General features: G+C 34.2%; 1 protein-coding gene across 1 annotated transcript in view; it reads right to left on the bottom strand.

Moving 5' to 3' along the window:
* Window positions 1–17,991, bottom strand: part of LOC149795509 (dynein axonemal assembly factor 9-like) — a 233,920-nt gene that overhangs the window by 50,281 nt on the left and 165,648 nt on the right. The window contains exons 26-29 of the mRNA XM_089965307.1: window positions 14,879–14,990; window positions 9,569–9,657; window positions 7,213–7,365; window positions 6,209–6,285 (exon numbers count right to left, since the gene is read on the bottom strand). Coding sequence (XP_089821433.1) covers window positions 6,209–6,285; window positions 7,213–7,365; window positions 9,569–9,657; window positions 14,879–14,990 — 431 coding nt within the window. The remainder of the gene's footprint in view (window positions 1–6,208; window positions 6,286–7,212; window positions 7,366–9,568; window positions 9,658–14,878; window positions 14,991–17,991) is intronic.

The following is a 17,991-nucleotide window of genomic DNA, read 5'->3' as shown; positions in this document are numbered from 1 at the left end:
TATAGAAGCTGAACTAGATTGTATAATTGCTGATACAATAAATTGAACACATCTGTAAGTTGAAGTAATGTTAATTTATCAGAAAGGAACTAAATTAGGTACAATTGTGAGTTATACTGATGTTGAGTCACCACAGTTTACTCATTTAAGATCTTCAATGTTAGCATACATTTCAATAAATCTATTATCAGTAATAAAAGGAGTTTGTGAGTTTGCTGTCATAGTCACTACGGATTCGTTTTATATCAAATAATAAAAAAATACAGGATTGCTCAAACAACTACATATCGGTTCTTACGCATCATGGGATGAATGGAGAATAAAACAAGAAAGTTTACTCAATTATTCTGAATCTGCCAACATTGAAATTAAGGATATTTATTATCAAAAACATAAAATATCCAAATTATCATCTGTACCTTCTGTATATAATCCTGTAGCTAGACATAAAACAGTTTATCTCAATGGGCCGGAGGTCTTGGTAAAACAACCTGTGTGATCGAATTATTCTTGAACAGTTGTTCAGAAATAGTTGTATTAATACCTATACACAGACTCGCAAGAGAAATAAAAGAAAGAAATATTAAATCATGCAATTATTATAAATTCTTTTGATGGGAGGGAGATAAATAGGCTCATGAAAGAATGGGAGAGAAATATATTCCAAGGATAATTGATTGGGATGAAATATGCACTGTTACATTAGAAACGTTAAAAATATTTCTTGATTGATTATTGACAAAAAATACTGCTGTGAGAATGTGTGGCGATCATGGTCAAACACTACCCTTTGTTGGATTGTCTCCACATAAATGGCTGAGGAATTTTGTAGATTATTATGAAGAAATAATTGATGATCATAGAGCACTTGATCCAGAGTTAAGAGAGTTTAAGAAATTAATCAGACTACAACTGAATAAAATTCAATGTGAAATAATGCGTGAAATAATTTCAGAAACTTCTTTTAGCAATTTTTGGAATTTATGGAGACCAAATGATTTGATAGTGGCAAGTAGAAAGATAGTTTGTGATACACTTCAACAGCAATTATTTATGTTACATAAAGAAATATTTTCAAATCTACCTATTGTGTTATTGACCTTAGCAACGACAGAATATCGATGTTGATATACCAGGATCATCAGCGAAACAAAATCTTGTATTAAATGATATTGTTTTAATTCCTGTCAATGTTGTTGAAAGTACATTGATTATGGAAAAAACTCCATGGATGCTAGGATACTCGATGGCAATTCATTCATCACAAGGATTAACCGTTTCTGATACAAATGTTTAGATCGTCGAAGATTGTATCGAATGGTCAAATTTAGTTTATCTCGCAGTGTCTTGAGTCAGAAGAATATCTCAGTCGCAGAGAAATGTCTTAGACTTTACAGAAACTGCTGGTAATAGCGATGTTATTGGTAATGATATCATAAGAAAAAAATTAATTAATTATAAACAATGTGACAAAAAATAAGATTGACTTTGATCTCGATGCTGAATTTATCATGACCTTAAAACAACGACAGAATAATCATTGTGCAAGCTGAACACAGTAATGTTGTGGCAGTAATCAAATAATAATCCAAGTAACTAGAATTAATAGTAATTTTGGTCACACACACGAAAATGTAATGCTGACCTGTCTTGAATGTAATCAATGTTGAGGTGCTAGTTTACCAAAGTGAATACAGTGGTAATTGTGTGTCTTCAGGAATTGCTTGTAATTGTTCAAGCACAAATCCACGTTGAGGAACAATTGTATCTGTCTGCATATTGCAGGTCTACCCATGGATCTTACCATGCTAGAAATTTTATGTGTCGTAACAGATCAGTCGCTCTTTTTGTACCACCGGGTTCATATAAATATGTTACAGTCACATTACCTAATACTGGTTGTTCTGAAAATTCATGTTGTTGTATTGGTATATGTTTTTTTGTAATCACATTAATAGGTTTCATGGCAGTTGTTCATTATTTAATGCATTTATCACACTTGGTAATCTTGCAACCCACTCGCGAGATCTCGTATCTTTCTGAATTTTTTCCTTTGTATATTGATATCCAAATAACCGCTCAGCAAGTGTTCGATTAAATCATTCAACAATTGCCTGATCACGATGAATTGTGGTATGTCCTTTTGTAATTTTGACATTATGTTTTTTCATCAGAGATGATACTGTACCAAGAAATTCCTTACCAGGATCAACTTGTAATAGTTGTGGCCATCGCAAGAGTCCTCAATAAATTCGTTCAAAAGCAGAAGAAACTTCAGTTGCTGTTTTAGTTGATAATGGTTCTGCTTCCTTATATTTACTTGCAAAGTCAACGACAGTTAATGCGTATCTGTATGTACATGATTGACGTCTTCCAATTTTAATAGCATCATGTGGTCAAAATAGAATATCTGCTTGACGAACTTCATTGTAGTGCTGACATCAAAATGTGAACACTGAATTATTTTAGGTGGTGGTAAGATAATTCTGCCATACTGCCTGTCATGCTAACCATTTTGCAGCAACAGAACATGTAACATTTGCTGCATCAGCGAGTTGACTACTAGCTGCTCTACCTTTCCAATATCCTCTTGGGCTATAATAAATTGATTCCATTATTGTATAATAATCATTTGATTAATTACCGTCTCCGAATAATAAGTTACCTTTTATCCCAGATCTATCAATTAGCTAATGATTCTTTGAAAGATTTATTTTTTATAGACTTTAATGCATGAATCAACCTCACATCTGCAATATGTTTTTGTTGCAGATCGTTACTTTTATAAGCTACATCATGAACATGACATGTTTATCAATAGCATTTATTGGATATTCACCAGGTTTTGGTTGATCTTGTTTATCTAAGCAAATATCAAGTCAAGTTCCAGGACCGCAATAATTCTATCCTGGATGTTTTTCTCCTGGGGCATTTAGTCCATGGAGCTCCTGGTAATTTTCCTAATGAAGCAGCGATATCACCACCAGACATTTTGTGTTGGGAGATAAATTTATGTTTTTTGGTACCATATTTTACACATTTACCTTTAAGTGCACGTTTTTTTATTTTTTGCTATTATTGTTGTTATTCCATTTGTGGGGGTGGATGCTCTACATTGAACACAACATAGATCCATATTATTTAATATATTTTTACAACATGGATGTCACTGATTTCTCAGCGACACGAAAGCAAGAGCCAGTTAAACATATTTCAGCATTATTAAACTCCATCAGAATGATAATAATAGGTCCGTCTGGGTCTGGTAAAATGCAATTATTACTTAATTTGATAATGAGATGGCTCAAGTGGGACAAGTTATATTTAGTAGTTCTGTCACTTGATGATCAGAGATGTTATGACGTAAAGATTTTAATGAAAATGCAAAATTGCTGGACAAAAATGGTAATGATATTACTAATTTTATCACCGATATTGATGAAGCCCAATCTGTAGATGATTTTGATGGATATATTAATAATTTAGTTTTTATACGATGATGTGATGCTCGACAAACAATCAAATCCAGTTCAGATATTTTCTCAAGGCAGGCATAAAAATAATGATGTGATTTATGTTACTCAGTGATATATACAAATACCTAAAGTGATCAGAGATAGCTGCAATATTTTAGTTGTATTTAACTGAGGTGATACACATACTCTGTGAAATGTTCATCAGACTTGGTGCAGCGGAGATATGGACATAATCAGATTTAAAAACTTCTTTTCAAAAGCACAAGCATGGATTTATAACAATAAATTTACATGACCCCTGATCACGACATCGTATAGGTCTTGATAAAATATTTGGTTGAGAAACTGATTTAATTACTCATATATTTACAGCAGCAGAGAGGGTGCAGCCTCAATGAAACATTCAGTGGGTAAACGAATGCACAAATTAAAAAAAAACACAAACAATAAAAATACCAAAAAAAACTAACCCAATTAGAGAAACTCTTGGTAAGTTAGAAGCTTCAGTTTGACATTATCGACCTTATTTTTTCATTTTTGTAGGAAGATTTATTTTTCAAAAATGAAGTTTCAGCAAAAGGTTAATTATAACACAGAATGCTGATGTACAAAATCAATTAAAGCCAGGTCAAGCTGCATCCAAATGTGGTTGAAATCCATTAATAAGTAAGGGAGTTACAGTACAGAAATTAAATTGGCATGGACAGAAGGATGAATGAAAGAATGGAAAGTGAGTCAGAAGGATGGAGAGACATAATGGCCCAATTTAATATCCCTATTTCCTTCAGAAGGTAGGGTAAAATTACCTTACACTGCCAGTTGTTCAGAGTTTTCATTTGGTTTAGGAAATCCTATTCTACTAAAACTATATATTAATAAGACAATTTGATTCATTGGTCCACCAGCCCAAAATCTTACTCTAACACATAATACACTCAACTATAATCACTAAAAATGTTCTGGATTACATTCACCTGGATCTGTATTATATATAGGACAAATATAAGTACACTATGTATACTAAATTGAAAACTGTATATACAATAGGTAAATTTTTAAACTAGTTTGATCCTAATTGTAGGTATCACTTATGAATAATTGTTAGGACTGGCCCATATTAGAGAACTGGGTAGAATATAACTGAAAGCATATGTATGGCATTTCATAATGATTCTGCTTCCACTATGACTCTGGTTGAGCCCTGCCCCCATTTTTCCTCATCCATCATACTACCATAAGGCTAAAATTAATTAGCATGCCATGTGTACACACCTAACTAAATGGCTGAATGGTCAAATACATCTCTAATTCAAGTCTGACTATACATCCCCGTTTGTACCCCCTATTGATTTCAATAATGGAAACATTTAATGTGATAAAAAGTGAAAGGAACTTAGTCAATTCATTCACTGATTTACAATTTCTAACCTGACAGTGAGTAGTGTGTCCCTAACACCATGATCGTCTGCACATTTCACACTTAACATAAGTTTTCAATATAATAGACAGACATGCCCGAGATCCATTTCCAGTTCCTGGACAAGTCCATTTCCAGCAAAGGGGTGTGTGCGTGATCACAGATGTACATTCTTATGTCGTCTGCTTCCGATATGGACAGTGTCAAATCAAGCAAAGGAAAAGAATGACAACAACAAATTTACCTTTCACGTGGATTTAACAAGCAGTTTAATTTCCATGTTCATTTGTGCAAAGGGATATAATTCCAAACTCTCAATGTTATGGTAACTTACGGAATTGTCCAGCAGTTACCGAATAGGATGAACTATGTCATTATGTTGTCTGATGGAAATAAACTAGCCCATAGTGTACGCAATATGGCGCCGTGTTAGTATGGAAAGTCCGTTAAGCATGAAAGGGGCAGGGGATGCCAGTATTAATACCATTCTGGTCAGTCAGGTTATAAATTATAAATCAATGATTCATTTGACTTAGTTCTGTGCACTTTGTATCACATTAAATGTTTTCGTTACTGAAATCGGTGGGTTTTTTTTATACAAACAAACAGGGATGTATAGTCAGACTATAGGCAAACTTATAGTCTAGTCAAGATGAACACTATTGTTATTGAAAACAAGCTCAACCCAGTAAGTGCATAAATGGGATGAAATTTTAATGAACTTTGACAAATTGTGTTAATAAAGAGTATCATGGTAAAGTGATGTCGAGACTATATTTAACAAGGTACATCTCTACAATGAACAGCCATTGCAAAACTTTATTCTTGCTAGCTTAACAATGTGTGAATGCCTTTATTTGCTGCTTTTATTTGGGCAGTACAACACACATAATGTAATCACAACTCTATTACTGCATATATCTTGTTAAATCATTCATGGAGTGTAAGCCTGAATGGAGTGATCCAAACATACAAAAAAATATACTATAAGTGTAATTGTTTTGGTTCATTACAATTTCATATTAGTCATAATATCTGTCACAGCCTTTTGTGGCAATCATAATTAGCACACTGACCTCAACTTAGCATTTAATTTCAGTTTGTCACCTGAGGTCAGCACAGACTTCTAAACTTAAATTTGGTCCAGTGCATTACAGAAAAGGTCTAACTTCAATGATTTTCAGATGAAAAGTCAGAGGAGCAAACATGAGAACATATAAGTCCAGAGTGAGTGCATTACCACTGAACTATTCTAACCATAAACACTGAACACAATAATAACTAGTTCACTTTGATGATGACAATAAACTCTTACCAATTTTACAGTGTGCTCTAACATCTGGGTCTGGGTGACACACAATAGCTTGAACAACATCTGCTACATCTGAAAAACTATGGGGAGGAAAATACTTTTTTAATTAAAGCGGTGAGCTAGCAATAAATATTACTCAAAAAGTGTTCTTTTTTATTCCAGTGAGATGTTTCAAAATTACTGATGAAACAATTAAGCAAAAGGTGTCCTACTTCTTAACCCCATGATCTAGAAATTCATCTATCCAAACAACACTGAACTTGCAAACATATTTCTTTTTTTGGATGGAATATTTTCCTCTGAAACCATTAGCTTATGTTTCAACATGGTAACAAAATTATTATATTTTGAAATATTTCAAGAACTGTTTCATACTTGTCAGGCTGCCCGCAATCTGTTATGCACAACACATAATTCAATACTGAAACAGTGACGAGTAAAACTAACTTATGTGAGTACAATAAATGCATCACCAAAATCTGACTTCTTGTTAGATCAATAACAACTAAATGCTATTTTAGCTGGAAATACCTACGTTTGGCAAATGCTGTTTTAGCTTGAAATACTTATGCTCTACAGATTTTTTCTGGGAGTTTTTGTCAGCATTACTAAGATATTTAATTGTGTGCAACACAAGTCCATCTACAAACAGAACAGATACAAATCTTCCACCATATAATGTGCCAGCAGATCTGGGTCTATGTTGTTTGTTAAACTTCTGATCTCAAGTAAACAGAAGAAAACCTAATCAACTGGCATATTATGTTTTTGGAGATTTGGGTCAATGTTGCTTATTCTACTTTGAGCTCAACTGAACAGCAAAGAACCCAAGCTACCATTATATAATGTTATGGAAGATCTAGGTCTATCATGTTTGTTCTGCTGATGATCTCAAGTGAAAAGCAGAGAACCTAATATACCATCATATTATGCTATGGAAGATCTGGGTCTGTGTTGTCAGGGTGTGGACTGTACACATATAAATACAGGAGACTTAGGACACTTACCCAGGAGGGATATATAGTACCCTGGTGTTCCGATGAGTATCTCCCTGAGAAGCTTTTCGTCTTCTATGCGCATTCAGTGTAGCTTTGAGTGAGGCCTGGATGTCAGCTGCATTGAAGTTTACACTTCCTACAGGCTGCTTCAATACAACCCATCTGTACAAAAATATTAATACAAATCATAGTCATTTCTCTACGATAATACTATCTTTAATTGACCAATCATATATGATCTGAGAAAAAAATAAATATGAAGTTAACAATAATGTTGCATCTCCATACAGCATTCTTGCACTACAGTCAATTAATGTGGTTTATAACATGGACAATTTTGGGTTGTTTGAGGTTGATGGAGTTTCTGCTGTATGCTTGATTTTAAAGAATTCAAGAATTTCATATACAGTAATACCTCGAACATTCGCGAGGTTAGGTTCCAGAACCAGTCGCGGATCAGAAGGAATCGCGAATGTTTGGTACGAGTCACTAAAAATGCTAATAAATGCTTATTTCTAGGGTTTAAACCCTAAATATGACCCAAATCATGCTCCCAAAGCACTTTAATTTCATTTAAAAGTTAGCTTAATGCATTACCCATAAAAAGAGAAATAAATGGTTGACGTAAAAAAAAAGAGTACAGTATCGCCTAATGGGTATTTGCCACACTAGCGCATTTACAGTACGGTACATGTATACTAATATTACCCCAATACTAATTCATTGGCTGCCGTTTTCTTTTGCATTCACAGTAAGGTAAAACCAAGTAATGAATGGGACTGTAAACTTAATGACTGACGTTTTCTTTGTCATTGTCAGGAAGGTAAACTAGGTAAACTTCATATGTCACAGAAGTCATATAACGAAGGTGCAATTCAATAAAATAAAGAAAACATGTACGTAGAGGGTACCAATGAAAATTTCGCGAATCCGTGAATTCGCGAATCCAGAAACGTGAATGCACGAGGTATTACTGTAATAAGAATTTATATATTCCAATTAACCAATTCTCATGGTTTTGCAAAAAATGAAAATTTAAATGATGCTTAAAGTCTATAAATCAAGGAAGAGGATATGACTGTCTTTATGGGTGTATCATTCCTATGGGGTCTTTATTTTCTTGCTTTGTAGCAAGCATAAATTAAAAAGAAAAATTGGTACTGCCATCAAAGTAGTGAATTGACATCATACCCAAACACTGTTGATGTTTAACACATGCTAACAGAACTCTTTCCATTATGAACAGAAAATTAAATCTAGGCAAGACAAATACAAGACAAAATAGTAAACTTACTGCGTATACAAAATACTGTTGTTGTTCAATACACACTCATGATATTCTTTGTCTTTTGAGACAGCACAAAAGAAATAATACATTTATAGCAAAATAGTACATTTATGGCATACACAAACACTGTTGTTGTTTTATACATGCTCACTGAACTCTCTGCCTTTTGAGGAGCAAACAAAAATCTCAGTAAAAAGAGACAAAAGACAAAATAGTGAATTTACAACATAGACAAACAATGTTGTTGTTTTATACATGCCCACTGAACTCTCTGCCTTTTAAGCATGCAAACAACAACAAATATTAATCAAAAGTTTGTTCCTTCTTTGCAAAGATTAATAACCCTGAAATGCATATTTGTGAAACCTTTGAGACCAACTTCTCATATAAAGATGTCCAGAAAATTCAGGTTTGGTGGTTTCAATAGACAAGATGACTAATTGTACAGCAAAATTCAGTTTAATATGACAAAACCCAAGAGACTCCCAAATTTATTATAAGTGAATTTCATTATAACCAAGGTAGGCATCCTAGAAAACACCAGTAGCAACCATGGTATGTCTGAATTTCATCATAACCATTATAGTAAAGAATTATATAAAACATAGCATTCCCTCTCTACCTCTAACCTGCCAACTTTTATATTTTGGATTCATGACATTGCCAAACTCATATTCCACTGATCTTTGCAAACTCATGTAATTCCTTTCTTTTGACTTCAAGTACAAAGATGTTACTTTAAGAATGTTAGAATATTTTGTTTTCAATATAATCCAATTTTTCTCTATAACAACTTTAAATAGAAAAATTGATATCTCAAATAATGTAAATGATCTAAAGAAGCATAATAGTTATGCTTTTTAATCAGTCATATAATTTTTAAAGGACATATAAATGACTTACCTATTAACGTTTGTCTGAATGGCTACATTTACATACTCATTTTGAGTAACAAATATCATATGTAATTTTTATGTAACAATTCAAAAAATTTGATTCTTTTTAATTTGTAAACAGTCATTCATCTAGTACAGTTTTACAAAATATTTTCTTCCTCAAATATAAACTGATCCCAACCTGTTTTGTTCCTTATTTAGACCAGCCAAGACATCACAAAGGTTTGAATTATGACTCCAAGGAAGTCCAACAAGAACTGTGACAATGATCTGAAATGCAGAAAACACTATCCTAATATGCTTCAGCTTATAATATTTTAAGAATTGTCAAATCAGCATGTTTGTGATAATCAATTTCTTTCAAATTTGCCCATATACAACGTATACATTTTATATCTGTGTGGCAATATACAGAAAAGAATTTATTCACATTTTTTTTCTTCAATTAAAATTTTAAACTCATTACTTTTTTTTATTATTTCATTCTATGACCCTGTTAATAATAATAATAATAATAATGAGGACTTTGTATGGCGCCTAATCTCTAGAAGCTCTAAGCGCTTTATAACATTAGACAACACCTATAAGATAAAAAACATATAATAATATGATTACAAAAACAAACACCATGAAATGAGAAAACGTTAAAAAACAAAAACATGCTGAGAATATTTAAGGTAGGAAACATTATTAGGTCTTTAAGTTTGTTCTTGCAGTTGAAATAAGTGAGTTTTGAGAGCCCTCTTGAATGCGATCACTGTGTCTTTGTGTCTAAGTTCAGTGGGCAATTCATTCCACGTTACTGGGCCCTGGTATGCAAAAGAATGCTGTCCATATGACTTTGTTTTCATAGCGGGAATAATGAGTATACGATTGTCAGAAGAGGAGCGTAGGTATCTTGCTGGTGTGTACACATGGGTGAGGTTGGATAGGTATGTTGGACTAGAGTCCGACAGTGAAACGTAGCACAGAGAACAAACTTTGTGTTTGATCCTGGATCGAATGGATAGCCAGTGTAGGGTACAAACCAGCGGGGAGGTGTGCTCTGATCTTGGTACTCTAAGTATGATCAGAGCAGCTGTGTTTTGAACTTTTTGAAGTTTCTGGAGCAGATATTGAGATGAACCAGACAGAATTGAGTTACAATAGTCCAGTCTTGAAAGTACTAATGAACACACAAGTGTTTTAATGGCATCAACTGAAAGATATTTGCGAACTGAGCTGATGCGTCTCAGCTCAAGATATGCAGCCTTGCATATGTTCATGACATGTTGGTGCAATGTGAGAGTACTGTCCAGAGTAACACCTAGGTTTCGTACTGACTGTGAATTTAATGTTGCTGATATTTATTGTTTGAGGTAAAGGATGTGAATGAGAAAGTATTTATGTTGTGATCAGAATGGCCTCAGTTTTATCATCATTCATCTGCAGCTTGTTACATGTCATCCATGATTTCACATCAGAAATGCACCTCTCTACACCTTGGATGGTAGCATCAACTTCAATTGGGTGGCTAGATTTGTATTTTTGGTCAGCGTACAATTGGTGAGACATTGGATGATGATCTATGACACTTGAGAGCTGCTGAGCGTACAGAATGAAGAGAACAGGTCCAAGAACAGACCCCTGTGGAACACCACAACATAGATCAACTGGGCTGGAGTATATTCCATTTGCAGATACAATTTGTGTCCTGTTGACCAAGGAGGACTTGAACCACAGTAAGGCTGTATCATGAACGCCAAATACATGCTGGAGACAATGAAGTAATATATCATGGTCTATTGTGTCAAATGCTGCAGACAAATCAAGGAGGGTGAGGACTGTAATCTTTCCGCTATCCAACGCAGAGAGAATGTCATTAACTACTTTTAGAAGAGTAGTTTCAGTACTGTGGCAAGGGCAATATGCAGATTGTACATTGCTAAAAAGACTGTTTGAAGTTAGATGAGATACAAGCTGGGATAGAACAACCTTTTCTAAGATTTTTTATATGAATGGGAGATTAGAAACTGGGCGGTAGTTCTTTAAATCGTTATGGTCTAGTGTTGGTTGCTTCAGCAGAGGCTTTACAATGGCAGTTTTGAAAAATGATGGGAATTCCCTGAATGAGAGAGAGAGGTATTAATAACATCAGTTAGTGAAGGCAATACTGGATCTAAGCGCTCAAGCAGCTGTTATGTTGGAATTGGATCAAGTTCACATGACTTTGGTGCACTCTTCATCAGGATTGAACGTACGAAATCCATAGAGACAGGTTCAAATGCTGCTAATGGTTGCCGCTGAAATTTTGTATCCCAACTGTATGGTGACGATGAGTCAATTGAAATTGTGGTGTCAAGCTTATCTCTAATGGTTTGTACTTTGTCATGGAAGAAATTTGCAAACATGTCCGGAAGGTTGACTGGAGAGAAGGTAGTTGGAAGTGGTGTAGATTTATTCCTTGACATTAGCTTGTTAGTAATCTCGTAGCGCTCTTTGCAGCTGGAACTTTCCATGATGTTAGTAGTGTAGTGGGCTGATTTCGCTGCATGGACTATATCTGTGACATTCTTCTTAGTGGCTTCATAGATTTGCTTATGAATAGTGAGTCTGGTGGAAAACCAGAGCCTCTCAGCTTTACGGCGGTCTCTTTTAGCAGTGCGAAGCTGGCCCCTAACACTGCTATACCATGGAGAACACTTCTGAATTGATACTCTGCACTTGGTAGCTGGGGCATGTTTGTCAAGCAATGAACACAGGCAGTTATCAAGTTGTTCTGCGGTAGGAGGTAAGCAAGTTGTTAGGTTAGCTTGGATGTCGTGCATTAGTTTGATTCTATTTATCAAACGGAGGTTTCTCTTAGTAGCAGATAAAGGTGGAGGGTTAGGGACTGATACATCAAGATGGCATATAATGCAGAGGTGATCTGATGCAAGGTCATGGGATACCAGGGAGGACCGTATAATGTCTAATAGGAGCCATAAATATGTGCGGAATATAAAGATGAGGCTGAACTATTACTGGTCAAGCAAATTACAAGTAGATTAATGATACTTTGCTATTGAGCCACATAATCTATTGAAATTTAAAGAAAACTTTGTTATTACAAAATTTCACCTTTCATTTTATTTACATAATTTAACATGCACCCAGATGCAAACATCATAATCAGATCTGTCATTGTATAATGTGCTGGCAGATGAAGCTATGCATTCTTTGCTTCCAATCATAAGTATAAAAAAACAGCCAAGACCCTGATCTATGGCACAATATGTGACTGCAGGTTGTACTAAATTGGGTATTACAGCCCTACACAGATCAAATGGCATACTGTTTAATATTTATTTGATAACATTGGTGAGTCAAGGCTTTTATCAACTGGGGACTTGGGATGTAGACAACATGCAAAATAACCCAACAAGAGTCCCTCAAAGGGACTGACATTCTACTGAGCGAACAGAATTTCCAGGAATTCAAGATATGACTATTTCTGTTTTTTAACTGCTGAATGTTGAAGTCACCACTCATAATCTTCAGTCTTAACAAGAGTTTCAAATTGGATGCCACGTTGGACTTAATGAATGTCAGACTGGCGCCATTGTCATTCAACAAGATTTTCAAAACTGCCACCATAGCAGCCATACTGGATTTATTATTGGCATTATTTTCATTTAGGAACAACCAGGTATCACAAGAAATATGGTTGGTGAACCACATGTTGATATAAACATCCATTTGGGACAAGCAAAGTTAACAATATTTACAAGATGACCAACATGGTCACCATATTGAATGTCAATTTATTTGATTTTCATTTAGAACCAACTAAACAAAAGAACTCTTCTGATGAAAACCCTATGTCAAAATGACTTTCCATTTAAGACGAGTAGCAACAAATAAAACGTCAAATTGGCCAACATGCTGCCATACTGGATGTCAGATCAGTACTATTTTAATTTGGAGCCAACAGGACATTATAAGAAGTCTTCTGGTAAAATAATAACCACACTGATATGACTTTCTGTTTTGGAGAAGTAACAATAACACAATTTTCAAGATGGCTGCTATAGTGGCCATTCTGAATATCAGATGCACACCATTTCCATTTAGAACCAATCAGACATGACAATACTAATATGACCAGCCATCTAGGAGAAATAGCTGTAAGAAGATTTTTAACAAGGACCAAACAGACATTATAAGAAATCTACTGGGGAGAATTCCATGTCAATATGACTTTCCATTTAGGAAGATTAACAATAACATGATTTTCAAGATGGCCACCTGCTGGCCATATCAAATGTCAGATCTAAACCATTGTCATTCAGAACCAACTAGACATCATAAGAAGTCTTTTAATGAAAACCTGATGTTTATACAGCCTGCCATCTATTCTGGAGTAGCAATAATACAATTTCCAAAATGTCAGCCACAATGACCATTGTGAGCGTTAGATCAACACAGTTTTTATTTTGCTGCAACTAGATTTCATAAGAAGTCTTTTAGTGAAAACTAAATTTTTATATGACCATCATTCAGAAGAAGTAGCAATAACAAGACTTTCCAGATGTCATACTGGATGTCCAAGTGCAACATTTTCATTTAGGACCAACTAGACCATGGGGTAAACATGTGTGTTAAGTTTAGTGGCAATACCTCAAGCAGTTTTGGAGGATGAGCAATAACAAACATGTTTTAATCAAGAGGCAGACAAAAAATGACAGACAGCAGACGAAGGACAAAAAAAAAACATCCATTAGTTCTTCTGGTAATGACCAGTAGACTAAAAATCTCAATCATGAAAAACAGTTGTATTAAAAGGTATTGGTACAATCTGAAGCAGTGTAGTTACAGCATAAATGTAATGCCAGAATCTATGCCAGCTGACCACCATATTTCTGGACCTATTTTTTTTAATTGCAAGGAGCACTAACATTATCTGCAAGATACCACAACTTATGTATAGTCTACATTTAGTTATCCAACAACAATCATTCCCCATGCAAATCTCAGATAAACTCAATTGTTTAAGAAATGGGTTAGACTTCAAACTTTACACTTACTTTAGTAAATCATTTATCGCATAATAGCAAGCAAAAGTTAAAGAATAAAGATAAAAAAACATGCCATGACTTGACATTCAGCTTTCTAAAGTGTTAAATCTCCAATATTCATTTTCTGTTTAAGAAATAATGAGATCTGAATGTTCACCCATATCTCACAATTTTATTTAGACCAATATCATATCTCAAATTTAAGTATTTATCATTAAAATTCTGTAGACAAATATGACATACTGGGTTTGATAAGGCAAGTCCCTGCATCAATCTGAACACAGCTGTGATATTTCTCTTTGTTACTGCCAGCTTTATGAATGCCCCTAAGAATGATTGGTTCAACAATTATTTTTTGAAGAATTAGCTGAAAGTAAAAATTGGTTCCTGAAAACTATTTAGTATAAAAAAAGAAAACCCAGATATTTTGAGAATTACACATTGGTACTTTATACCATGTCTTCAGACTCCTGGGTAGTTGTTAACTCTCTTTTAAGGATGATGGGGAGATCTTTCTCAGGAATGGGCAACCAAACTACACTGCTAGCCTCAAAATGGGTTAAGAACCTGGAAAATAAAATGTTACCATATATATTCACATATAAGCTGAATAATTTAGGAAATAATAAAGGCCTGGAAGAAGGTGGGTTGGTTTATTCATGGTCGAATGTCTAAACTTGAAAGTTTTTAAGATCTTTTTTGTTGATGACTATATTGGCTGTAAATCTTGGGACATGAAAAAAAATATTTTCTGTGTCCTAAGATGCATATGCATATGAAATAAAATACATTCTCTGTGTCCAAACACTTACTAAACTACTATGATTGCTTTTGTTATTACTTCGCATGTGTATATTTTCTGATTTCTCCAACATGAAATTAAATACAACAAAGGTAAATAAAGACTTCATAATTCACTCCATAACTCACGGGCTGGTTTGAATTTACCCAGGAGACTAGGCTATACTATAATGTACAGTACCCAAACATAGTAGATACAGATTTTACTTCATTCAGTTTTTTTTAAAACAATTTAAAATCTCATTCTTCCAGAAAACATTTGTGCTAGTCAGTATTAGCTATGTTGATCCATGTGCTTACGAGTTACCGTATATACTCGCGTATAAGCCCATTCGCGTATAAGCCGACCCCCCGAACTGAACAGGTATAAACACTAATAAGTGCATGACCCATGTATAAGCCGACTTACAACTTCAGGCATCTCAAGAGGCACAAGTAAAGTTCTAAATGCATTTATTTAGGCAAAATTGTATTTAAAAAAAGTAATTTATTTAATTTTGTTTTCTTATAAAGTTTCTGAAATAATGCTTCGAAAATTATGCTAATACTGTAAAAGCTGAGCTATAGTTTGCTTTAATGTAAGCGACCTTACACTATACCTGTCAACTTTCATGCCGGGAGGAAAAAAAAAATCCCAACTTTTGGGGTTGCGCCACACCTACCTCCCGATTTAATAATATCTTCCAATTTTTGTAGGGAATTCCTGATTATTACATTGTCTTCGATTTTCATATCTTCTAAACTAGAAAAGTCCTACATGTTCTGTTGTATCACCTGTGAATTATTGTTGTGACGAAATAATTATTTTAGTATAAAACATTCGCTTCTTCTCTAAATAGAATGTTAAGTTTAAACATTATTCACGTAAATGAATGATTATTTTTACCTCTACAATAATACAAAAATAAAAAAACCAGAACAAAAAGATAAACTACAACAATAAAATCGACCACAATTAATTTCAATTTCAAGAATGATCACTATGAATGCTGTAACTCCATATGCTATAGCTCCATTCCCAAGAACAAAACTTACACGAGCGAACACCTGGCATTTTTATACCATATATACCAATGTTAAACTGTATAGTTACCTGTCAAAAGTCCCTCTTATCACAAGCCAGTTTCAGGGTTTTAATGATTAAGTTGCCTGTACTGCTGTCGCAAAACGAAAGACAAATTCGCTGACTATCAACATAGGAGACACCGAGACATCAAGCTTTCCATTGTGTGGAAAGTTATGTTTTTTCAGCTAAAACACAAAACTAAAATTGATTGATGTTGATCTTAGTTGATCTCTATGAGAATTTTAGCCTTTATTATTACCACTCTACGTTAACATGTAAATTAGGATGGTTATGTGCCTTGTACAAATAAATGTGCGTACCTTTTTAAAAATAATTACCTCAATGTGTAGGATCGCTTATATCATTGAAAATGAGCACACGATTCAATGTAAATGAAGCAGCTATTAAGAACTAGCTCAAATGTTATCTGGAAGAATGCAATTTGGTTGAAACAATGAATAAAGCAAAATCTGCATCTATGTTTGGGAATAAGTAAGGATTTAAGTGACACTATGCACGCTTTTCACTGTGTAAGTACTGCACATTATAGTTCAGCATGGTCTCCCTGGTAAACCCAACCAGCCCACGAATTATGAAGCCTATATTTACCTTTATTTAACTTCGTGTTGGAAAAATCAGAAAATATGCACAGTCAACAAAACGACCTAAAAACTGTTAAGTTTACACATTGGGCCGTGGATAAGCCAACCCCCCTTCTTCCAGGCCTTTATTTTTTCCTAAATTATTTGGCTTATACACGAGTATATATGGTACTCTTTTTCAATGATATAAGTGATACTACAAATTGAGGTAATCTTTATCAAAAGGTACACACATTCAGTTGTGCAAGGCACAACCAGCAAAACTGTTACATATACATGAAAGAATGGTAATAATAAAGGCTAAAATTCTGGGCATAGATCAACCAATATCATCATCAATCTATTTTACTTTTGAGTTTTAGCTGAACAAAATCATAATTTTCCACACAACGGAAAGCTGGATGTTTTGGCATCTCCTTTGTTTATTATTAGTGGATTTGTCATTTGTTTTCTGACAGTAATACAGGCCAGATAACAATTAAAAGGCTGAAACAGGCTTGGGTTAAGAGTATTTTGATGTGTAATTGCCAGTCACTCCATTATATTAGCACGATTATCATAGTTTTGTATAATGGGGTGCAAGTTTGCTTACATCAAAGCACACTACAACTCATTTTTTATGCTCCTTGCATAAATTTCAAAGCATTATTTCTGAAACTTGTATTTTGAATTTATCACTAAAGTTTAGTGCAGTGGTGTCCATGATTTGAATCCAAGGGATGTACTTCATTCAGCAGAATGTACTTCCATTCAGTGTGTGTTCAAATCTACAATGTACATGTGGTGGTGCATTATGTCAATAAGCTCACTAGCCTAATTGCGAGCACTGAATCAAACTCTATTTTTGTTCATTGTTGTCATACTGGGATAACATTTTAATGAATTAGGTATTTACAATTTCAAGGCCAAATAAAAACGTAATTACTGGTGCACTGATATAAAAAAATCTAATGAAATAGCACATAAAAAAAACAATAACTGAGTCAAAAGGGAGAGGAAGTGTTAGAGCAACCTGTAAATGCAAAATTCATGTCATCGTTCGATCAAGTTATACACAAATCTGAATTAGGCAGAAATAATAAGAAAACAGAAAATTTAT

The sequence above is a fragment of the Sinohyriopsis cumingii genome, chromosome 7 (assembly GCF_028554795.1).
Source record: "Sinohyriopsis cumingii isolate HCF-2022 chromosome 7, ASM2855479v2, whole genome shotgun sequence".
NCBI classification, from domain to species: Eukaryota; Metazoa; Mollusca; class Bivalvia; order Unionida; family Unionidae; genus Sinohyriopsis; species Sinohyriopsis cumingii.
The sequence above is the reverse complement of the archived record's forward strand: the minus strand, read 5'-3'. Positions and strand labels throughout refer to the sequence as shown.